The sequence below is a fragment of the Bufo gargarizans genome, chromosome 6, assembly GCF_014858855.1.
Source record: "Bufo gargarizans isolate SCDJY-AF-19 chromosome 6, ASM1485885v1, whole genome shotgun sequence".
NCBI lineage: Eukaryota > Metazoa > Chordata > Amphibia > Anura > Bufonidae > Bufo > Bufo gargarizans.
This window is the reverse complement of record NC_058085.1, coordinates 358,209,973-358,235,577: the sequence shown is the minus strand read 5'-3', so window position 1 is coordinate 358,235,577 and position 25,605 is coordinate 358,209,973. Positions and strand designations below refer to the sequence as shown.

Here is a 25,605-nt window from a genome sequence, read left to right as displayed (position 1 = left end):
AGGGCGTGGCCAGAGGTGGGAGAACGAAGCCTCTAGGAGCAGGAACAACGCCCCCCCCCCCCCCCCCCTCCACTGCTCCTAGAGGCTCATTTGCATATTATAAACGTTATTTTTCTTCTCCATAACGGCGGCAGTGAGATGGCACTAATATAGTTATGTTCAGCTGATATTAGTACATCGCTAATGTCAGCCAGGTTAATAACCATTTTCCTGCCGACAGAAACCCTTTAAGTTCTGATCCTGCTGCCCATGAAGAGTTCTGCTTTCAGTTTTTTAAATCCATTGGTAAAAATAAACCAGGCTTGTGGTTGACCTGTGATGGATGTTGGGGAACCCTTCTTTACAAAATTTTGATTGTCTACACATCTTTAGAGTTTTAAAAACAAAAAAACCACATGGTATAAAATAAAAAATTTTTTACGGCACTGTTCCATCACCTCACAGGAGCAGTGTCCTAGTCCCTCTCGAAACACAGTAAATGACCACTGGGCTAATCTCTAGCTTAGATGGGTCACCACCGCGGCCATTGATTGGCTGAGCCGTCGTATATCATTTCCTGTGTATTGGGAAGGACCAGAAAAGAAAATAATGGCCGAGGAACCAGGATCAGAAGGGGATCAGTGAACATAGTATTTTTCATCATGAATTGTGGAAGGACTTGCAACCTCTAAGTCATAATTATTTTTATTTTTTTCACATTGGGCATTTAGAGTGCACACATTTTTTACTCTCTCATATGTGATTACTAGTATTATATAATAATTGTATGAAAGGACCATTGAACTAATTAAAACTATATTGGGCTGTATCACTGCCAGTTTACACTCAGAAGACCCCTTGCTACTTCCTTGTTTCTGGGGTAGAGGCAGTACTGACATCTTCAGATAGTACCGTATATATTATGGACAATTCCAGCCTTGCAGGTATACGTGTATATAATAAATACCCTAATAATGGATGTACCGCTAAATGGAAGAGCAATAATAAGCTATGGTTTCTTCATCAAATATCACAATCCTACAACAAGGTAGACCTGAACAAAATGTTTTAAAAAATATATATATAATGTACTTGACCAGTTCATCAGATGTAAGACAGATAAGAAAATGTGGCCGAGAATGAGAAATTTCACAACTAAAAGCACAGCGTGACAGCGGGCCATGTACGTCCAACAGATTCATAAACTGCAAAGGAGATCCACCCAACAACCATTTTGCATTTGGGTCGTACCTCTTAGGGTGCATTCACACGACCGTATAAATGGATCCGCATTCGTTCTGCAAATTTGCGGAACGGGTGCGAATCCATTAATTTCAATGTGTGTGCTGTCCGCATCCGTTGTTCCGTTCCGTGGCCCCGCAAAAAGGATAGAGCATGTCCTATTCTTGTCCGCAACTGCGGACAAGCTTAGGCATTCTCTATATAGCGCTGGCCATCTGCGGTCTGCAATTTGCGGAACGCACATGGCCGGTATCCGTGTTTTGCGGATCTGCAATTTGCAGACCGCAAAACATTTAAGGTCATGTGAATGCACTCTCATGTTTTAGGATTATGTAGTTAGTGGGGCAGTTGGAAAAGCACGCTCAGTAGAGAGTCATTCATACAACAATTTAGTGCTTTCTCAGAAGGGGAAACGTTGCCCATTGGAGGAACAGTCCCTAAATGACCACTTTTACTCGGGTGCATCGGTCAAGTGATGTGACATCTCTATGCAGAAAGTGCCATCACAGCAGTCGGCCGTGACTCATCCCTTATATTAGAGCACACGAATGGCTGTTGCTTTTCTCTCAATGTGTCCTTAGTGAAGGTCTAGGACGTTGCTTGTTTCAGATCTGACTTTGTAATTATAGCTTATAACGTACTTTTTCCATGCAGGTCCAGATTAGACCCTGGAATCTCAGTGACAGCGACTTTGTAATGGATGGCTCTCAACCGTTGGATCCAAGAAAAACCATATTTGTTGGAGGTGTTCCACGACCTTTGCGAGCTGGTAAGGAGTCTTCTAGCTCTTAAGCTGGCCATGCGGAGTCAGCCGACACATTAATGTATGTGGGGAGCTCCCAACTCTCCTCCGACAGATGGGGTCTAAGACAAAGATCAGGGGAAACGAATATTTCATTTTTTTTCCTGGATCCTTTTGTTCTCCCAGTTGATAAGAAGCCATCAGAAGTGTCTAGCAGCGGCTTTCTCCCCATAGAATACATATACACGTTCAGCCGAGCCGAACGTGTATGGGGGAGTCGGGAGAGAGGGCTGTCAGCCAAATGATCGTTCTGCCGACAGCTATTTAATGTGTATGGGCAGCTTTACTCCTGTATTTAGTTCTGTGTTGCCTGTGGACTAGGTTGCCAGTTTCTGTCATTATAGAAGAGAACGCCCATCAAGGGGCCCTTAGTGTGTTTGATATAAAAATATTTTATGTAACTACTTTGGCCAACTCTCTGCCCATATGTCCAAGCGCAGCCTCCCCTCGCTGGGCTACGTAGAGCAGATTTTAGCGTATTAGGAATTAAAGGCCTCTTGGGCATAATAAAGACTTGTGTTTTTTCCGCGGCTAAATCTAAAAATCAACAAAAGTGCTTTTTAGCTATAAAACTGCTTTCATATCCTGCTTCATTTAACATTGGCAGGCAGTGCGAACTCTTTTCAGTCATTATTGCCGTAGCAATAAAAATCCAGAATTTGGAAAGGGCAAGTGGCAAGCTTCCTTGTCTGCATGAGCGTTGAGTGGAACGCCGCCGCTTGGATGGAAGCATCAATGAATTTCTGCTAGACAGTTGTGTATTAGCAATCCTGTAGTAGTGATCCTGGCATGCTGGGGCTTGTAGTCTCAGCTGTAGATCAACAGATTGCTGGTCACTGATCTATAGCATTTACTAGTTGGAAAGTAAAAAAAAAAAAAATTGCAATATTTTATTTCTTCTGTTTAATGGCTGTATGTCACCGTTCTTAGACTTATCTTACTGACTTCTCTTATTTTCTAATCCAGGAACAGCGCCGCGCCAAACCATGAGCTGTGTCTGCTATTGCAGCGCAGTCTCCTTTAAATGAACGGAGTTTAGCTGCAATACCATTCACAGCCTATGGGTCCAGTTGGTGCTGTTTCTGGGAAGGGGGTGAAGTTTATATTTTTAATGTTCAACAGCCTCTTCAAAGTTAAAAAACAACACAAAAACTAAAGACCCTGAATCAATAAAATTGAACTTCAGAATGCATATTTGGAAGTTTTTTTTTCTACATGCTAAGGGTTTCACATTTAGTGTTTTTCTTTTCCGGCACTGAGTTCCGTCACAGGGGCTCTATACCGGAAAAGAACTGATCAGGCATATCCCCATGCATTCTGAATGGAGAGTAATCCGTTCAGTTTGCATCAGGATGTCTTCAGTTCAGTCATTTTGACTGATCAGGCAAAAGAGAAAACCGCAGCATGCTACGGTTTTATCTCCGGCGAAAAAAACTGAAGACTTGCCTGAATGCCGGATCCGCCATTTTTTCCCATAGGAATGTATTAGTACCGGAATGCCGGATCCGTCCTTCCGTTCTGCACATGCGCAGACTGAAAAAAAGGTGAAAAAAAATAAATGCCGGATCCGTTTTGCTGGATGACACCGGAAAGACGGATCCGGCATTTCAATGCATTTTTTCGACTGATCAGGCATTTTTAAGACTGATCAGGATCCTGATCAGTCTTACTAATGCCATCAGTTAGCATACATTTTGCCTGATCCGGCAGGCAGTTCCAGCGACGGAACTGCTTGCCGAATCTCTCTGCCGCAAGTGTGGAAGTAGCCTAAGAAGGTTGGACACAGGTAATCTATAATAAAAGTTTAGGCGCAGTGCCACCTCCTGTCCTCTAGATGTCACTGTTGTTGTTTCATACTTGGTCATTGAAATCTATTGTGGCATTCTTGTTAGTCCTTGGTATATTCAGAATTTAAGCTGTAATTTATTTGTCGTCTTGTATCTTTTCCCTAGTTGAACTGGCTATGATCATGGATCGTCTTTATGGTGGCGTGTGCTATGCTGGAATTGATACCGATCCTGAATTGAAATACCCAAAAGGTGCCGGGCGGGTGGCATTCTCAAATCAGCAGAGCTACATAGCAGCCATCAGTGCTCGATTCGTTCAGCTGCAGCACAATGATATTGACAAGCGGGTAAGACTAACGTAGTAACATAGTTTAAAAGAAAGCTCTCCATCTAGTTCGGCCTGTTATCCTGCAAGTTGATCCAGAGGAAGGCAAAAAATTCCTTCCCGACTCCAATCAGGCAAAACATCAGAATAACTCCCTGGATCAACGACCCCTCTCTAGTAGCTATAGCCTGTAATATTATTACACTCCAGAAATACATCCAGGCCCCTCCTGAACTCTTTTAGTGAACTCGCCATCACCACCTCCTCAGGCAGCACAGCAGCTCCATGTAACATATGATCGGCAGGAGTGCTGGGACTGATAATGATGACCTATCCCATCATTTCCTGGATGACCCCGTTAACATGCTGCTTGGATGAGGCGCAGGTCACTTACCTAGAAGAGAAAGAGAAGAGATTGCTATTGAATGAAACTTTCTAACAATTCTACTCTGGTCTACCACCACTCATTGTTTGGAAACCTGTGTCGTCATGTGACTTTTATAGTGACGGCATGCCATGTGACCACAGTGGCTCACCATCGCGGAACCAAACAAAGAGTGGTGTGGAGAAGGTCAAGGCTGTATTACGCTGGCCAGTGGTATGCCATTTTGTCATTAACGAGCATTTGCAGGAACGTTCGCTAGCGATGATCTGGCAGTGTAATACTACCGCCGATTACCTGATGAACCAGCAAATGCAATTGGAATCTTTCAACAGATTTTAAGTCATTGTTTGCCTGCAGCAGATCATGGCGTCTAATCACGATCTGCTGCCGGCAAACAATGATTCAGTATGGGGACGAGCGATGGCATTAGTGATCGCTGTATGTAATAGCAGTCTGCTCCACTAGCGAGCAGGCGATTGCCGGGAAGGAATGCTTCCCTCCCGACAATCACCTTCAAGATCGTTTAATCTAATACAGCCTTTAGAATATTAGATCATTATTTTACTATTTAGCACCAGCGAACCTTCTATTATATTTCTGAAATCACTTCAAAGTGAAAATGATCTTTTCTTTACATCAAGATTTTCAAGAATTTTTGGTAATTTATTTGTCTCCATAACACAACACTCAGTGAGTCCTCTCCAGACTACAAGTTCCTAAGGCCACGTGGCTGCTGTAAAGCATATCTCCGACTATCGGCCCATGTAAAGGCGCTGTATACCAACGAGTGAAATTATCTGAGGTGTGGACACCACAACCATTGTTCCCGAGCAGCAGATTGTGCGCTCTAAACAGTACCCTGCTGCTCAGGAACAATGATTTTGTATGTGAATGAGAGACAGCTGCTGCGTCCTCATACTGTGGAGGTGATTACAACTTGCCCAGCCTTGCCAGTGAGAGACTGTGTGGGTTCCTCAATAGACAACATTGTTAAATTTGGACCAAGGTGTAGGGGGTGCAGAGGTTTGCAGTTGCACCAGGCCAAATGGCTCCTCCGCCACAACTATTTTTACAGAATTGGTGCATGGTAGGTGGGTGTACCTAAGGCTAAGGTATTTAGTGAATACTTGAGTTTTTCAGGCTCCTGATATTAATAACCTACCCCCAGGAGATGAGGGTGTGGGATGTCGAACCCTTACTGATCATCTTTTTTCTGCAGCCTCCGGGGCCAGAACTGCTCTTTAATGGACCAGGAAGAACAGCTCCGTTCAGAGTGTTGTGGCCGGGTATTGAAGTGAATGGGAGCTTAGCTGCAGTACCCCAGCTTGGCCACTACATTTTGAACAGCGCTGTACTTCCTGTTCCGTTGATGGTGCTAATTCCAGGGTTGGAGGCTGCAGGGAACAGCTAATTAAGGAAGGGGGTGTAGGGTGTTGGGCCCCCAATGATCGGATATTGATGACCTATCCTGAGGATAAGTCTTCAATATCAGGAGCTTGGAAAATCCCTTTAAGGGTTCATTAAAAGGGAACCTCCTAAAATGTATTCTAAAGTATAATCTAAAGCTTTGAGGCCAGATGACCTCTAATGGCCTTGAGTTTAGGAGCGTGTGGCAGTGTTATTCTATTCAGCACAACATCTTCTTTTCCATCTCCCGGTTACTTGCAAATCACTTGTGCAGAAATGAATGTTATTTTTCCTACAGCTCCTCGCGTCCAAGTCTTAAGCTCGCACATTTTATTGTGGTTGCTAATCTGCCTAAAATATCAACCACAGCAGCACACGCCTCAGAATTAAGAGTCTGTATTGAGGAGTCGCGCGGCTCACTTGCCGTTTCCTTTCCCAAAAGAACTGGAGCATTGCGCCGCCAGATCATTAGCTCTGATACTGCCAACATCACTCGATTCAAGTCCAACCAGACGGCCCCTTTTAACCCCGTCCTCCATGGGTGACTGTTTTATTATTTTTTATACTTTAGCTATTAGCAGGACTAGTCTCTTACTGTATTGATGAAGCATGAAGTAGATAAATAGGCCCACCCTCTTTGCGGATGTTTGTCAGTGATATAGCGGGAAGAAAATGAAAGCGGGATCTGATTTCTTTATGAAAAAACACATCCCTACATAAGATTAAAGCGATGCTCGTGTCTGATCATACATTTATCCTATATATGCCGCTTCTGAGCTGTTAAACTTGGGCGTTTCTCCTATTCTTTCACTGGAGAGTGGTCACACGTGTACAGCCTAGACTTTTTTTGAACCTGGTTTTTATTGAAGGTTTTACAAACTTAAATATAAAACAGAAAATAAACACCCACAATATGCATAAAAGTGAGTAGTATTTTGAAATATACATATGGGAAGCAACATAGCAAGATATTGAACATGCATCATTGTGGCTGAGGCAATGTATGGAGCAGGTGGCTTTGCTGAGCACGCTCTATACATGGCGGGTGCCGGCTGTATAATGCAGCAGGCACCTGTCCACAAAGACCGGGATCTGCGATGACGCTGAAACTCGGCTTTTGACTCTTCAGGTGCTGTGTTCAGTAGTGATTGCGGCATCTGTAGAGTTAGGTAGAGGGAGGGGGCTTCCTCTGCCTTCTGATCAGAGCCTCCACAGTGAATTTGCAAGTCTTCAATTTGTTAACATGTCAACCCTGGGCCTGCTTAAAGATTCCAGGCCTGTCATGATAAACTGCCTGCAAAGCTGTGCACAAGGCACAGATCAGCTGGCAGAGCATCAGACTCCCATAGACTATAATAGTTCTCTATTATCATATATGAGACAACTGATCAGAAGATCCCAGGTTCTAGAAATGAAAAAGGGCCCAATCCTTAAGGGCTTAACCATTCATATCTTGGGCTCTGTAGAGATGTGAGCCTGTTTGAAGGACAAGGATCACAGCATAAGCGCCTTTACTTTGGGAGATACGGAGGTTCACCTTCCAGCAGGACAACAACCCTAAACATACAGCTATTGCTATAATGGAATGGTTTAGGTCAAAACATATTCATGTGTTAGAATGGCCCAGTCAAGGTCCAGACCTAAATCCCATTTAGAATCTGTAGCAAGACTTGAAAATTGCTGTTCACAGACGCCCTCCATCCAATCTGACTGAGCTTGAGCCATTTTGCAAAGAAGAATGGGCAAACATTTCACCCTCCTGGATGTGCAAAGCTGGTAGGGACATGCCCTAAAAGACTTGCAGCTGTAATAGCAGCAAAAGGTGGTCCTACAAAGTATTGCCTCTGGGCGGCTGAATACAAATGCACACCACACTCTTCAGATTTTTATTTATTAAAAATATTGAAAACCATGTATCATTTTTATTTCACTTCACATATACTTGCTACTTTGTGTTGGTCTATCACAGTGATGGGCAAACTGCGGCTCTCCAGCTGTTTTAAAACTACAAATCCCATCATGCCCTGCTGTAGGCTGATAGCTGTAGTCAGACTGGGAATACTGGGAGTTGTAGTTTTACAACAGCTGGAGAGCCGCAGTTTGCCCATCCCTGGTCTATCACATAAAATCCCCAGAAAAAAACCCTTTAAGTTTGTAGGTGTAATGTGAAAAGAAGTGGAAAAGTTCCTCGGGTATGAATACTTTTTCACGGCACTGTTATTACACAAAAAATGGTCATCCTCTTAAGTGAAGAAGGCTTCAGCTGGTACTGAAGCTGACTTCAGATTCCTGTTTTAAAATAGTTTTCAAGTTTAAAAATCGAATTTTGTTTATGCGTCAAATAGCTCAAACAATTCCTAAGATTATTAGTGTTATACACGCCATGGGAAATTTGCGGGAAGAAAATAAAATTGGAAGAAATCTGGATTGAGCCCCGATTCAACAACAGTAGGGGGTAAGGGAGTAATGGGAATACCAAGTTGATAAACTGAAATATCTTGGTGTTTATATCATGAGGGATCCTGGAGATTATTTGGAATTGAATATAGCTCCCTGGATTTATAAGATTAAGGAAAGAATAAAAACTTGTAAGATGATAATTCTCCCCCAGTGTCTATATTTATTACAGAATAGTCCTGTATGGACGCCTTTGAAGATCTTTATGGTAATTGACCGTATTTTAAGAGAACTGATTTGGGGTGAGGGGGGGAAAAAAAAAAAAAAAAAACCTAGAATTGGCTAAGAAAACATGATTACGCCTGCCTGGCCCTGTCAGTCGAAGTGCAGAGCCTCTAGGTGTAATGGCAACGCCCCCGTTGCTCCTAGAGGCTTATTTGCATATTTTAAAACCTAATTTATCTCAGCAATGTGGGCACATACGAACATGGGACCAACACGGATGCCTTTAGCTGCCAAGTGCACATGTAACAGGTCAGCCAGTGTCATAGGTACAAATCTGCTGACAGATGCCCTTTTACTATATTAACTATGGGATAAAGGTGGAGTGAAGATGACAAATTTAAAAAAAAATAAAAAAAATTGCCATCTAATATTGCAGAGTGTGGGATAAAGTTAGGATGGAATTGGGTACTCAAGGCTCCCTTTCATTTACCCCTTTGTGGGGGAATGATAGATATGCTGCTGGTTCATCAGTTTAGTGATTTTTGGAAGAAACATGGTATATTATCGGTTACACAGCGGTTTGAGTAATATTTTTAAGCCTTTCACAGAGATGAAAGCAGGATTTAAGCCGGACAATGAGTGTTTTTTTTTTAATGGTATTTGCAGGTACAACGCGCTTTTAAAACACGGCAGGATTTGGGCTGGTTAAAATTATCACAGCACGAATTATATGACACATTGGTCAAAGCGAAAGCTAGAAAAAGATGGTCAAAATTGTATTTATGGTTGAGTAAGAAGGATGTGAATTTCACAGTGGGGAAAAAAGAAATGGCTGAAACGGATGCAAAATGAGCTCAGAATAAAGGATTTGTTTATTTTGGGGGTTTGTTCTGTTCTTTTGGTGGATCAGAATGAAATGTGACTCTACCCTAATTATTATTTTTGCTCTAGATATGAAAATGTTGAAGCAGGTCATCAGTATCTGATCGGCTGTTTGAGAAGACACCGGCGTCCTGTAAGCACCGCAGTCTGCTCACCAAGCACAGCGCCGTCCGTTTGATAGTAGCTGTGCTTGATATTGCGTCTCAACCCCATTCACTTCAATGTTATGTGAACTTGTGAGAAGGCCTACTGCGAGCGCAAGTGCCTTTTCTAGGAGCTGATCAGCAGGGGTCCTGGGTGTCAAAGCACCACTGATCAGATACTGATCTATCCAGAACATAGGTTTTCAGTAAAAATATTTCGGGGAAAACCCCATTAACTCTACTTCTAACCAGGGAACCTTGGAGTTCTGTAACAAAAAAACGTTAGGATAAACGTTAGGATAAAACTGATCAGATCTTTTCCGGTATTGAGCCCCTAGGACGGAACTCGGTGCCGGAAAAGAATAACGCAAGTGTGAACGTACCCTATGTCTATGCTACATGGATTTCTATTTATTTATTGTAAAATAGAAATCTATGGAAAGCCGCTCAAATAAAAATTCCTGTTTAAAAATAAATTATCTAAAACTGTTGTTGTGGAGACCTGTTCACACTAAGGCTATGCTTAATATTCTTAACGTATCCATGACTAGCATAATGGATCTAAATTGATTCTGTTGAAATCTAATTAATTGGGTTTTTCATGTCTCCAGCTACAGAATACACTATTCTTAGCCTCAAAAACACTGTAAATTTGATGTAATGGAGGAGCCTAGTCCTGCAATACTGTGATCCTTTTCCCACATGGCCTCTATTATAAAGTGTTCTTCTTATTACTTTTCTCCACATAGCGTAATTCCATTCTCTGATTTTTCTAGGTGGAAGTGAAGCCATATGTGCTGGATGATCAGATGTGCGATGAATGCCAGGGCACACGCTGTGGTGGGAAGTTCGCGCCCTTCTTCTGCGCCAATGTCACCTGCCTGCAGTATTATTGCGAGTACTGCTGGGCCAGCATCCATTCCCGCGCTGGCCGGGAGTTCCACAAACCACTGGTGAAAGAGGGAGGCGACCGGCCACGCCATGTTCCCTTTCGTTGGAGCTGAGCATTGCACATGTCAACACACAGGAGATCGAGGGCCATGGAAACCATCGAGGGGCCCCTTGATCTGTGGAAGAAATTGCTCCTTATGTTCTTCTGTTTTATAAATGTTATTATTTACAGCCACCTTACTGAACGTAGTGTCCAGTATAATGCAAACCTGCAGAGTGTAACTGTTCTCGATTTTGCACTTTGATTTATAACTATATATATATTACTATATATATGGAAAAAAAACAAAAACATCATCTGGTTGGTACTTTAATTTCCTTCACAGACACGTTGTCAGTAGAGACATCTCATTAGGCCGGTACAGGTTCCTCTCCCTTCCGGGTTGTTGTGGGTGCGGTGAAGATTTTCTCTTAGAAACTGGAGCATGCACTTAAGTATCTGATTTACAGCTTATATTCTCCTCACCTGTAGAAGATGTCTTACCAAAGGTCTCATAAGTCACACTTGGAAAAATGTAGCAAAGAAATAAAACGGCAAAGAAAAGAATCCCACAGCAACATCAGTCTTGCGCCATAACCTGTGCAATGCTAACAGATCCTATGAACTTCTAACGTCTAGTGCTTGATATTTAAAAACCTTGTCTTTTGTAATAAGCAAAACGATATCTTCTATACCGTAAATCAGATTTCTTTTCCCTTTTTTTTTTTTTTTTTATTTCAATTTTTTTTTCAATTATTATTTTTTTTTTATTGGACAGGTTGGGTTTGGAAGGTAGACCTTTTTAGTGTTATGTAAATGTATGCTGCAATAGCTTTTGCTGCTATTAAAAATGGTATTGACAATACCAGAATACTCTATTCAGGCTAGGGTATCTGTGATTTAAAACCTAAAAAAGACAAAAACCTATATAATTAATGTAACGTATAATTACAATGAAGTTAAACGAGCTGCTGGAAATTGATATAAAGAACTTCCGAGGAAGGTCGGTTTGATTTCTTTTATTTTTTTTCCCTCTTGATGCATGTTTGATCATTCAGATTACTGCATGCATTACTATAGCACATCATATACAACCTGACCACAACACACACAATAAATGTAGCATCTACTTATTCGACAAGTAATGCTTCAGAAATAATAATTAGCAAAATAACGACTGGAGGAAGGCATGTCTCTTTATCTAGAATGCATCTAAGTAAATGGGGTCAGTTACCGGTAATTACAGATTATTATTTTTTTTAAATTAACTACCGCTAATAAAAACTAAATGTAGGATGTAAGTAAAAAATGAAAAAAAAAAATGCGGTGCTCTTGTTATATTGTGCAATTTTTTTTATGTAGTAAGTGATTTATGTCATGTACTGTGATCAGATGTAACTTAAAGCCTCTGTGTATACCTGACAGCTTGTTAGTTCTTAGTTACAAATCCCTCTTTTTATATCTTTGTCGCTTTTTGTTTTTTATGATTTTTTAAAAATAGTTTTTATATATATTTTTTTTTCTAGCTATTATAAACCAGGTTTTACACACAAAGGCCTCATGCGCACAACCAGATTTTCAGTACCCATTCATTTCTATCAGGCCACAAACAATGCAGGCAGCACACGGACGTCACACTCGTGGCCTGTCCGTGTGGCCTTTTCTGGAAATTATAGAACATGTCCTATTCTTCCAGACAAGAATAGGTATTTCTATGATGCAGCATGCACACAGCTCAGAGGTTTGTGGACCGCAAATTAAATACGATTGTGCGCATGAGGCCTAATTATTACAATTTTTCATACACTACACCCCCCCCAAAAAAGTTGAGAATATTATCTGTGGGGCTTACACGCTGAGCACAAGTGATGCTAAAAGAAATGTCCGCTTTGAAAATATATATATATGGGTAATGTTTCGTTTTTCTCATGCCGACAAACCGAACCGTTATCCTAGAGATATCCTGTGAAGCTTGAAGATTTGAGTCCTGCTATGGGCATTTTACTTAGCACAAGGCTGGTATGTTCTGCAGATAGTAAAGAAAGTATTCACGCCCCTCCTCCCCCAATTCCAAACATTCACACTTACAGTTGTCTGCAAAAGATGTCATGTCTATGCACAGAGAGCATCATTAACTATCTTGACCCGGAGATGATTTTGTGCATCTCATAAAATCCTTTACGGGTTTAAAATTATTTATTTTATTTTTTTTCATATATTTGTTTATATGTTCAGTTGCGAATGTTAGATGAGGAAAGAGAATATTTTTTTATATATATATATTTTTTCTTTTTTGCTTTTGATTGTTATATTCTAATAAATATGCCGGGCTTGCATAGTAATGCGCCCCCCTATAATTCATATTTACATATCCTTTTAAAGCTAATTGAGGCTATGGTGACTTTGTTTAAAAAAGAAAAAGAAAAAAAGGCTATTTTGTCTCTTTACCTTTTTTGTCATCTGTAAAATGTATTTTGTTATGCACTATTTGTATCTGGGCAATTTTTCACAGTCTGCTTCTATTTTTTTTTTTTTTTAAGAGAATCTTTTGACATGATCTTTTGCAATACCTCAAATTTTGAATATAGGAAAGAAATATTTTCTAAGTAAGTTTATTCAGAAATATATATATTAATTTAAGGTTTTTTTATTTTAGAAAAAATGATTTCATATTGCTATTTTTATTTGTTTTCATGCTTATTTGCTTTTTTTGTGTCAGTTAAAGATTTAGAGATTTGTAACTTTATATAATAACATAAAATTCTACCTAATTATAATAATGTTGTAGAAGTTTCAACGCCCTTGAAATCGTGATGAATAGATTTAGAAGGATATGTCTACCTTCGCAACCCCCTTTTTTTGTAGATCCATCTACAATAAAGCATGAAACAACTTTGCAACTTTCTTGATTTAAAAAATAATAATATCTACTATTTTGTTCCTACAGCTCCAGTGCAGACCTGTGTGTCTCCATTGGGCACTGCATAGTCGGATTCTGCAGTCCTACTACTTTTCATCTGACTTCCTACTGCTTGCTAATTTTCAGTATATTACCAAGACATAGGCGACAAATGGAAGGAAGCTTGACTGCAGGATCAGACTACACAGGGTTTGTTTGTAGTCTGTTGCCACGGAGAAACATTGGTCTGCACAGAATCTGTTGACACAAAACAGTAGCTGATTTTATGAAATAAAGGTTATTTGCAAAGTTTCTTCATTTTTCTATTTTAGGTGCATTTGGTTGCAAGTGGTAGACATACCCTTGAAGTTCTGAGGTGCACAGCATTGTCTATAACCATGTTATATTAATGCTCAAAAAACTTGCTTAAAAGTGGAAAACATAGTTTCCCTTCATTTGTATGTTTATAATCAAGTGTTGATTATATGTGACTGACCAGAATTGTGAAAGAGTTCTTCTATTTGTATTTTTTTTTAAGATTTTGTTTAAATTATATATTTTTCCCCACCCTCTTATCCCCAATTTGTAAATCTGTTTGCCCCAGTAGATTTCAATATTTCACATTAATGTATTTGCTGTAAGAGGAATCCGCCTTTTTTTTTTTTTATTTTTTTTTGCATGACCCTCTTACAACTGAGTGGTTTAGCAGGGTCCTTTAGGCAAATAAAAGAAATGAATATTTTTTAAACGTGTTTTGACTTGCAACTTGACTAAATTGTTGGATGTATCAGTTCAGTTGGTTGCCTTTTCTTGGTGTTAGACTTGAAGTAGTCACTATTTTGAAGGCAGACTTATTTGTTGTTATGTGCAATACTGTTTGTACTGTTTATATAAAAAGTGTAAAAAAAGAAAATGGAAAAAAAGGCATAAGTCTTTATTGCAGATTTATTTTCATTGCAAACATTGTGGATTCCGTGAGATCATTTTCTACTGTCAAATATGTACTTTTTTCTTCATGCCGGTATTTTTTCAATAGTAATGTAGCCTTTGTACGAAGACAAAATTTTCATTGTTATTTTTAGAAAGATTTTTTGCTAAGAAAAAAAATTAAAACATATTTACATATTTTTCATTTTTTATTTTGTATTTCCTTAGAGTGCTTTCTTCAACCATTAATAACTGTTTGTTCCTCGGAGGTACTTTCAGATCTGGTCAATGTCATTAATATTATTTTGTATTTTTACTTGGAATAAATTAATTTTATTATGCTAATCTTTAAAGTTTTTTTTTTTTTCATTTCAGTTCTTTTTGACGCTACAAAAACCTTTGTAATATTGTTACTAAAGTGACTAATTTTTTTGAAAAGCAAGCTTTATGTATTAACTTGCTGATGTGGTTTACAATGGTGTGGCAGTGATGAAAATGGTCGGTTATGTAAAGTGATTGAAACAATGTAATGAACAATTGGGCAATAAAAAAAAAAAGTGAAGCAGAAAAAAAATATTTTATTGTTGAGCAGAATTTCCTTTTCATTATATGTTTTGAAATAAATAAATTGTGGGCACGTGCTTAGAATTTTTTCTCTCTTCTCAAATCTGATCTGGGAATTAATTCAAAATGCCCCTTATTTGTCATTTAGATGGGTAGATAGTTTATTAACCTCTTCTATCAAATATATTTTATAAAATCTAGAAGCGCACATATTAGGAAGGCTGAATTCTGAGATTTGCATGATTAACACTTAAAGGGTCACTAACAATATTTATCCCCAGGGTGGGGCTTAAATGTCTAATCTTTGAGGGTCCTGGATTGCCCCATGAAAATGGCGCAATGGTCACACATGCATACTAACACTCCAGTCTCATGGGGCACTCTGGGACTTCCATTCTTATGGTCGCAGAGGGACCCAGTGAGAAGACATTCATCCCATATTCTGAAGACAAATATTGTTAGTGTGAAACCTCCTTTAAAGAGGGATTCCGGCCTTAAGAAATTGTTTACAAATTATTTACATGCAGCAAGATTTCCATTGTCTCTGGAGGCATTGGGGTCATTTATGCTGGTCTTGGCAAAGACTGTGTAAAAACATGTGTGACTAAATTTAGGTGCATAGGCGTTTACAGAGTCGCACAGAAACATGCAACTTTTTTATGCCTAAAATTAACGTAAGGGGACTTGATAAAGGATTAATTAACAGTTCATTTGGATTGATATGCAGGTATGTAGCAACAGATTCCCTTTAAACGTTTTATGCCAAGGTGGCAACTTATCCCCTAGCCTCAGCAAATAAATCGCACCCCTGGGACCCCCTGAATCTCAGGTGAATAGGGGTCCTGTGCCCATGTATAAATAAAGCGCCAGGTCGCTAATGTCACTACTGTGCCATTCATTCTCTAAATAACTGCTGGACATAGCCAAGTTATTGCTCAGAGTCCAGCTGGATTACACCCAAGAGTGCTTAAAGAGCTCAGTTCAGTCATTGCTGTGCCCCTGTTTATAATTTAAGATTCTCTAGGTACTGGTACAGTGCCAAGTGATTGGGTCAAGGCAAATGTGGTGCCCATATTCAAAACCGGATCTAGGTGCTTCACAGGTAATTATAGACCTATAGTCTAGGAAAGTATAGTTTGTAATTGGATTGAAAAAACTGGCTAAAGGACCGTGTCCAGAGAGTTGTGGTCAATGATTCCTATTCAGAATGGTCCCAGGTGTACCCGAAGGTTCAGTGCTGGGTCCTCTATTATTTAATCTATTTATTAATGATATCGAGTACTGGATTAAATGCACAATTTCTATTTTTGCAGATGACACTAAGCTGTGTAGTACGGTACAGTTGTGGCCAAAAGTTTTGAGAATTACATAAATATTGGAAAAGTTGCTGCTTAAGTTTTTATAATAGCAATTTGCATATACTCCAGAATGTTATAAAGAGTGATCACATGAATTGCATAGTACTTCTTTGCCATGAAAATTAACTTAATCCCCAAAAAACCTTTCCACTGAATTTCATTGCGGTAATTAAAGGACCTGCTGAGATCATTTCAGTAATCGTCTTGTCAACTCAGGTGAGAATGTTGACGAGCACAAGGCTGGAGATCATGATGTTAGGCTGATTGGGTTAAAATGGCAGACTTGACCTGTTAAAAGGAGGGTGATGCTTGAAATCATTTTTTCTTCCATTGTTAACCATGGTGACCTGCAAAAAAAACGTGTGCAGCCATCATTGCGTTGCATAAAAATTGGCTTCACAGGCAAGGATATTGTGGCTACTAAGATTGCACCTCAATCAACAATTTATAGGATCATCAAGAACTTCAAGGAAAGAGGTTCAATTCTTGTTAAGAAGGCTTCAGGGCGTCCAAGAAAGTCCAGTAAGCGCCAGGATCATCTCCTAAAGAGGATTCAGCTGCGGGATCGGAGTGCCACCAGTGCAGAGCTTGCTCAGGAATGGCAGCAGGCAGGTGTGAGCGCATCTGCACGCACAGTGAGGCGAAGACTTTTGGAAGATGGCCTGGTGTCGAGAAGGGCAGCAAAGAAGCCACTTCTCTCCAAAAAAAACATCAGTGACAGATTGATCCTCTGCAGAAAATATGGTCAATGGACTGCTGAGGACTGGGGCAAAGTCATATTCTCCGGAGAAGAAAAGGTGAGCGCTACCATCAGTCCTGTGTCATGCCAACAGTAAAGCATCTTGAGACCATTCATGTGTGGGGTTGCTTCTCATCCAAGGGAGTGGGCTCACTCACAATTTTGCCCAAAAACACAGCCATGAATAAAGAATGGCACCAAAACACCCTCCAACAGCAACTTCTTCACCAAACTGTTGTTGGAAGAACAATGCATTTTCCAGCACGTCAGAGCACCGTGCCATAAGGCAAAAGTGAAGTGGCTCGGGGACCAAAACATTGAGATTTTGGGTCCATGGCCTGGAAACTCCCTCGATCTTAATCCCATTGAGAACTTGTGGTCAATCCTCAAGAGGCAGGTGGACAAACAAAAACCCACTAATTCTGTCAAACTCCAAGAAGTGATTATGAAAGAATGGGTTGCTATCAGTCAGGAATTGGCCCAGAAGTTGATTGAGAGCATGCCCAGTCGAATTGCAGAGGTCCTGAAAAAGAAGGCCCAACACTGCAAATACTGACTTTTTGCATAAATGTCATGTAATTGTCGATTTAAAAGCCTTTGAAACGTATGAAGTGCGTGTAATTATATTTCACTACATCACAGAAACAACTGAAACAAAGATCTAAAAGCAGTTTAGCAGCAAACTTTGTGAAAACTAATATTTGTGTAATTCTCAAAACTTTTGGCCACGACTGTACAGTCTACGGAAGATGTCCATAAACTACAAGCTGACTTGAACACTCTAAATGATTGGGCATCAACTTGGCAAATGAGATTCAATGTGGATAAATGTAAATGTATTGGTAGTAATAATTAGAGATGTATATTTTAAAATTCTTTCACACTTTGTTGGTAAAAGGTGAATTGCGTTATGCATTCTGTTACCACGGACCATAATGCAATTATATGACTGAATGCCTTTAGAGGCATTTTGTCATATTAGAAGTCTATGGGCTGCAAAACCTATCCGTCCTGTTTCTGTTATGCAGGGGAGTCCTCTGTTTTGCAGCCCATAGACTTCTATTATGACGGAATGAATAACGGAATGCCTCTAAAGGCATTCCGTCATAGAATTGCGTTATGGTCCGTGGTAATGGAATCCATAACGCAATTCACCTTTTACCAATAAATGAAGTGTCAACGAATTTCATCAGCGGGAATTTGCTCATCTCTAGTAATAATCTGTGCTTCATATGTCCTAGGGAATGCAACCCTGGGGGAGTCACTTTGGGTGTCCTTGTAGATTATAGCTTGAATAACAGCATACAATGTCAATCAACTGCTTGTAAGGCCACCAGGATATTGTTGTGCATCAAATCGGGCATGGACTCGCGGGGCAGGGATGTAATATTACCACTTTACAAAGCGTTGGTGCGGCCTCATCTGAAATGTGCAGTTCAGTTCTGCACCAGTCCATTAAAAAGGACACTCTGCAGCTGGTAAAAGTACAGAGGAGAGCGACTTAACTGATAAGGGGCATGGGATCTTAGTTATGAAAAAGGGTTTCTGTCACCAGAATTAACCCTATTAAACTAGCTGACATTAGCGATGTGCAAATGTCAGCTGAACCTAAATAGCCTATTCCTAATTTTATCTATGCCCCTGTGTAAATCTTGCGCCTGCGCCATCCCGTTCAGTATTCGGCACAGGCAGTGAAGGGCGCTAGCCGGCTGCCTCACTGCTCCTGTGCCGAATACTGAACGGTGTGAGATTTACCCAGCGCACAGGGCCGGCAGTTGGAGGTGAACGCTGCCTGGCCCTGTCAATCTAGTGTAGCAGGGTGTGGCCAGAGGTGGAAGAACTGAGCCTCTAGGAGCAGGGGCAACTCCCCCCTGCTCCTAGAGGCTAATTAGCATAATATACACTTTTTTTTTTTTTTAAATCTATACCCCGTTACTCCAGAAAAATTATATTTTTGTGAACTCGTCTGTAAAATCTTTCTCGCTGAGTTTTCATTGGGGGGGGACACAGGACCGTGGGTAGCGCTTGTTGCTGCCACAAGGAGGCAACACTAGGCTAGAACTGTTAACGCCTCCCCTGCAGGCTATACCCCCTCCAGCCAGGAGAGAGCATATCAGTTTGTGCCAAATCAGTAGGAGTAGAACGAAAAAAAAAAAAAAAAAAAAAAAAAAACAAACGCCAGTGGTCTGAACCAAACCAAGGACACACCTGGCTAACCCATTGCTAAACATTAGCGGCAAAAGGAAATAGCCATATTGGGTGGGTCCTGTGTCCCCCAATGAAAACTCAGCGAGAAAGAGATTTTACAGGTGAGTTCACAAAAATCTAGTTTTATCGCTCGTTAGCATTGGGGAACACAGGACCGTGGGATGTCCCAAAGCAGTCCACGGGGAGGGAAGAGCCCAGACCTATGGAAAAACGCCCTCACGGAAGCGCAGGACACTGCCATCTTCAAGACTGAGGCCAAGGCAGCATCCACCGATGCAAAAGAGTGCACCTGGTAAAACTTGGTGGAGGACAAAGTCGCTGCCTTGTACAACTGTGACGCTGATGCATGGTGGAGATAAACCCAAGAAGCCCCGAATGCTGGTCGGGTGTACTGTAACTACGCTGGGCGGTGCCTTGCCCCAGGAGTGAAATGCCTCAGCAACTGTCAAACAGATCCACCTGGAAAGTCCCCTTAGAGGCCGCCAAGCCTTTACAAGGACCTCCAGGAATAAGTAGGCAAGAGTCCATACGGCGGACAGAGCTAATCATGGACAAGCAAACCTCCGAGCCCGAATCCCATTGCTTCAGCAAAAAAAAAGGTATTGGGTGGAGCACTGCCTTATGTGGGTGCATGACAAGAAAAATAAATAAATGTACGTACAAGAAAGGCGCTACCAACTCCGAAATTCGTCGGGTGGATGAGCCTGCCACCTTCCCAGAAAGAAATGGGGGGGGGGGGGAGAGAGAAGATGTCACAGAGAGAGAGGTCATGTTCCTAACTGAAAAGCCACCAGACGACCTACAGGTCGTTTTGACGAAACCAGGTACCTGGCCCTATCCCTGGAAGCAGAACCAAAATTCCAGGACCGCAAGATCCTCCTCTCCTCCTCTGCTAAAGAGAAACGCTCCCTAGGAAGCGGTAAATTGGTAGACCGATGCCTGTAGAGGCTTGTGGTGAGACTTCTAGCGGGAGAAGCTGGTTGATAAACCACAGAGAAAAACGCCTGAATCAGGCACCCTCAACCGCATTGGGTAGAAGTAAAGCCGATGTGAGAACCATATATTGACAGTGCCAACACTGCCTGACGGTGAAAAATAATCCGGACCAAGATGATAGAAATACTCTTGCCGGGTAGAGTGCGATGACGACATCCAACGCCCCAACCGTACCCGAGAAACACATCACATAAAAATAAAATAGTGATGGGATTCCAGAGCGGTACCAACCAGAGTGGCAACCGTTCAGCTCAAGGAGGAAGAAGAAATAGAAAGGGTGTTCAGTTCCAGGAAAGAAACGTCTATCAGCGGTGGCAAGATGTGACAGCAACCCCGCTCTATCTAGCGTGGGGAGTCTTCTACCCACGGAATGGGCAGTGAAAAAGTATGACCACCATAGGACTGACATGACGCAGTCATGTCTTAAGAGAGGTAAGTGTAGATACAGTTAGCACACCCAAGATAAATGGGAAGGATTCCATGTAGAAGGATCCAGAACATGTCTGGAAATAGAAGGCCACAAAACAAATACCCTGTGCAAATGCAGATGAGGGGAAGGTAATAACGTGGGAGCTACCAAGGCTTGCGGTGTAGCTGTGAACCCTGAGCCAGAGAAGAAAAAACACAGAAGGAGAAAAAAAAAAAAAAAAAAAGATGTTAGGTCTAAAGCCCATTCCCCATCTGAGACTGGCGCTATACAGATGTAGCCAAGGATTTAGTGGCTGTGCAAAAACTGCCTGAGGAGGAAGCCATGCAAGGGGAGCCACAACTGTATTGCTAGCGCCACACCACAGAGGCCACCGAATACAGTGCTATTAGAATCCATCACCTGAGGAAGGAGCTGTGCAGTAAGAACCATAGTATGTAGTGGTAATGCAAATACCACTCCCACAGTAGTAGCCACCGCCTTCCCTGTCAGCGCAAAACTGAGGGGGAGGCCTGAGGGTATCCTGTAGAAGCCATGGTACCATACTGCCCCAGTTAATTAGAGCTAACCTTAAACTACCTGGGAAGGGCGCTTAACAGGAGCAACTGCCAAAGCTAGCGCCAGGGTAGAACCCCTACCTGAAGAGGATGCCCCACTGCAGCGACTTTGAACTCTAGCACTAGAGTAAAAGCTGCACCTGTGGAGGAGAACACACTGTAGTAGCTAAACCAGCGGGGGGGGGGGGAGCTAGTAACCCCCTAGAGAAGACAGATGATGTCATAATCATGCCCCAAACCAGCACCGAAAAGAAAAGGATACAATGAGGAAATAGCTAATGTATCCACTGGCGGCACATATATACCACTAGATGAAGAGAACCAGGCACCCGCGGGTACCGACAGTTGCCACGTCCCGCTTGTGAAAGAAGCTTGTTGAATTGCAGCATCCCAAGATGCTTAGTTATCCCCCCGTGAGCGGATCACTTGTGGAAGGGGGTAATGCAACAGGAAGCACGGTGATGGCAAAGCGACTGATGAAAGTGCAATACTCCGCCTATGGAAGGGGATAGCGCGACAGTCAGGACCGTATCCAATGGTAGTGCAATTACCCTACCAATGGAAGGTGGTAATGCATATGGCAAACACTTAAGCCAGTGGTAGTGCAATTACTCCGCCGTAGGGGGGTTAATGCCTATGGCGGGAACTAGTCTATATGGAGAGTCCTGTACCCTGTGGGGGGTGCAATTTCTGCACCTAAGTAAGGGGGTAATGCATACTGCACACATTGTAACCAGTGATAATGTCATCGCACCACCAATGGAAGGGGGCTAATGCATACGGCAGGTACTGAACCCAGTGGAGATGCAATTCCGCCACCTATAGAAGGGGGAATGCATACGTCCGACACTGAAACCAGTGTTATTCTACTTAGTCCACCTATGGCAGGGGACAATGTATAATGCAAGTACTGTATCCTGTAGTAGTGCATACGACAAGTACTGCTGGCTACCGTAGACGCAATCTTGGAAGATTGCTTCGGATTCATATCAGAGTCTGAATCAGTGACCCCCCCCCCAGATTTGCAGACTGCGCAGGTGGGGACTTATCAACCAAACTACCCAGAGGGTGGAATAAGAACTTCTAGAAGTCCATCCACTGGATTGCGCAGGCGGTTCATTAACAACCAAACGACCCCGGAGGGTGGATTGGGAACTGTCAGAGGTCCTCCATTGGATTGCGCAGGTGGAGGATTATCAACAAAACGGCCCCAGAGGGCGGATTGGAAAACACTTCAGGGGTCCTTCACTGTATTGCGCAGGTGGAGAGTTATCAACCAAACAGCCGTGGAGGGCGGATTGGGAAACTATGAGAGGTCCTCCTGTGTTCGGAATAGGGCACAGGCCCAGTCTGGTACCGCACAGTCAGAGTGGTTCCGCGGTGATGTGGACTGAGGGGGGTAGGGCCCATATGGATGTAAAATGTTAGTTAGCAGCAAGCTATACCCACGGTCCTGTGTCCCCCAATGATAACGAGCGAGAAAAGTAGGAATAGACTAGTTAGGTTCAGCTGACATTAGCACATCGCTAATGTCAGCTAGTTCAATAGGGTTAATTCCGGTGACAGAAACCCTTTAAAATAATTGAATTTATTTAGTCTTGAGAAGAGACATCTAAGGGGCGACATGATTAACCTATACAAATATATAAATGGGCCATAGAAAAAATACTGTGAAAAGCTGTTCCATGTAAAATGCCCTCAAAAGACAAGGGGGCACTGCCTCCGACTGGAGAGGAAAAAGTTCAGTCTCCAGAAGTGTCAAAGCTTCTTTAATGTAAGAACTGAATCTGTGGAATGGACTTCCTCAGGACGTGGTCACAGCAGGAACAGTGGACAGTTTTAAAAAGGGGGGGAGTAGCCAATGGCAGACGGGGATGAGCGGGGTAAGTATATTCCATGTGGGGGGCCTGGCGCATGGGGGGGGGGGGCACTTTATACTCTTGGATAACCCCTTTAAAGAACTTTTCCAAGATTTTGATATTGATGACCTATCCTCCTGTGAGTGTCGTGCCCTTCTTGCAGATTACAGAGCACAGCGCCGTACATTGTATAGTGGCTGTGCTTGGTATCACGCTTGGCCCTATTCACTTCAAACAGCTGATCAGTGGGGGGTCCCGGGTGTCAGACCCCCCCCCCCTTTAAGGGAAATGTTTCCATCTTACCCCAGCCCTAATATATACACTGCTCAAAAAAAAAAATTAAGGGAACACTAAAAAACTGCATCCTAGATCTGAATGAATGAAACATTCCAGTTGCAAATCTTTATTCATTACATAGTGGAATGTGTAACAAAACATTAAAATGATCAACGTAGAACAAAATTAATATCCCATGGAGGTCTGGATTTGGAATTATACTCAAAATCTAATTTCAGGCTGATCCAACTTCAGTGGAAATGCCTCAAGTCAAAGAAATGAGGCTCAGTCATGTGTGGGGCCTCCAAATGGAGGTCATTTTTCAGGGCTCTGGCACTGCTCCTCCTTGCACAAAGTAGTAGGTAGTGGTCCTGGGTTGTTGCCCTCCTACGGCCCCTTCCATGTCTCCTGGTATCTGCTCCATGCTCTGGACACTGCTGACAGACACAGCCAACGTTCTTGGCACAGATCGCATTCATGTGCCATCCTGGATGAGCTGCACTACCCGAGACACTGCCTCATACTACCTCGAGGGGTGAGAGTAATGACAAAATGCAAAAGTGGCCAAAACAGCCAAAAAGAATAACGGCAGAACCACTCCTTTACAGGGTCTCGCTAATTGCCTGTCCTTTGTACCGGTTTTCTGTTCAATTTGCAAAACAGCAGGAGAAATGGATTCATAATCAGTGTTGCTTCATAACCAGACAGGTTGATTTCACAGAAGTGCGATTGACTTGGAGTTACATTGTGTTTAACTGTTCCCTTTATTTTTTTGAATGTGTATATATATTTTTATTTTATTTTTTCCCTCCAATTGTTTCTAAAGCTCAGGTGCAGACCTTTTCGTGTCTCCACTGGTTAGACTGCCAACAAACCCTTTCATCTGTTACCCAGTTAGACAGAAGTCATGGTGTTCCATTTTAATATATTCTGCAGACTGTTGTCTTTCCCATGGAGATAGTGCTGGCACTGCAGCTTATCTATGGCCAGGCGCAGGGCGGTTTCTAGGAGAAATAAGCTGCCATGTTACCACCTCCTCCCCACTAATCCTGGACATCCGCTCTAGGTTTCCAGTACACGTTCATGAAGTGTTGATATAAAAAAAAAAAAAGACACTGAAAGAAAATCCGTTTTTTGTACACGAGCCCTTACTCTCAGAAAATGTTTTACTTGTCTGTTCAGTACAGTTTTGCAGCAGGTCTCACCTTTCCTTTGAAATGGGTTAAATTTGCACCAGAAATAACAATCAATTGACATGCTGTACACAATATTTGTGAAATCTCATCCTGTGCTAGTACATGTATTATGCCGCAGTTTTTCCCACATGATAATCTGCATAGACAAACCACACGTATTCTGCACCATGTGCCTTACAGCGCCTCCTTGAGGTACATTTTGATATTCTTTGCCATCCTCACAGATTAGGCTCACGAGCGGCCCTGTTTGAAGGGGCTCACGAGCGGCCCTGAACGCAGCCGTTTGGCCCTAATGCATTCTCAGTGGAGGCGGATCCACTGAGAATGCATCCGCCTGCCAGCGCTCAGCCTCCGCTCAGTGAGCGGACACCTGAACGCTGCAAGCAGCGTTCGGGTGTCCGCCTGGCCGTGCGGAGGCGGGCGGATCCGTCCAGACTTATAATGGAAGTCAATGGGGACGGATCCGCTTGAAGATGACACCATATGGCTCAATCTTCAAGCGGATCCGTCCCCCATTGACTTTCAATGTAAAGTCGGAACGGATCCGCTCAGCAAAATTTTCTAAGTCTGAAAGCAGCCTAAGTTCTAATGCAGACGGATCCGTTCTGAACGGAGCCACCATCTGCATTAATATGAGCGGATCCGTTCAGAACGGATCCGATCGAACGCAGGTGTGAAAGTAGCCTAACCAGTCCTCAAGAGTCACTGATTTTGATACATTTCATGCATGTAATATACAAAGTCTTTTACACCTTTTAATACTAGCACAAATGAATAAATATAAGCTTTATTGAAGTCTCAACACGAGACAGAATATAATAATATGCAAGTAAAAGACAATACTGTGGTGGGTATAGAACACACAGGAGAAAATAATGGCACAACTAGTATATAAGCATATATAGGTCCTTCTAAAAAAAATTGCATATTGTGATAAAGTTCATTATTTTCTGTAATGTACTGATAAACATTAGACTTTCATATATTTTAGATTCATTACACACAACTGAAGTAGTTCAAGCCTTTTATTGTTTTAATATTGATGATTTTGGCATACAGCTCATGAAAACCCCAAATTCCTATCTCAAAAAATT

General features: G+C 42.0%; 1 protein-coding gene across 4 annotated transcripts in view; it reads left to right on the top strand.

Moving 5' to 3' along the window:
* CPEB3 (cytoplasmic polyadenylation element binding protein 3) overlaps positions 1-14,979 on the top strand; it is a 116,563-nt gene extending 101,584 nt beyond the window's left edge. For all 4 annotated transcript variants that reach the window (XM_044297334.1, XM_044297333.1, XM_044297332.1 and 1 more), the window contains 3 exons: positions 1,876-1,990; positions 3,976-4,157; positions 10,351-14,979. In XM_044297334.1, the coding sequence (XP_044153269.1) occupies positions 1,876-1,990; positions 3,976-4,157; positions 10,351-10,578 (525 nt within the window). In that variant the 3' untranslated portion in view covers positions 10,579-14,979. The remainder of the gene's footprint in view (positions 1-1,875; positions 1,991-3,975; positions 4,158-10,350) is intronic.
* The last annotated feature ends 10,626 nt before the right edge of the window (positions 14,980-25,605 follow it).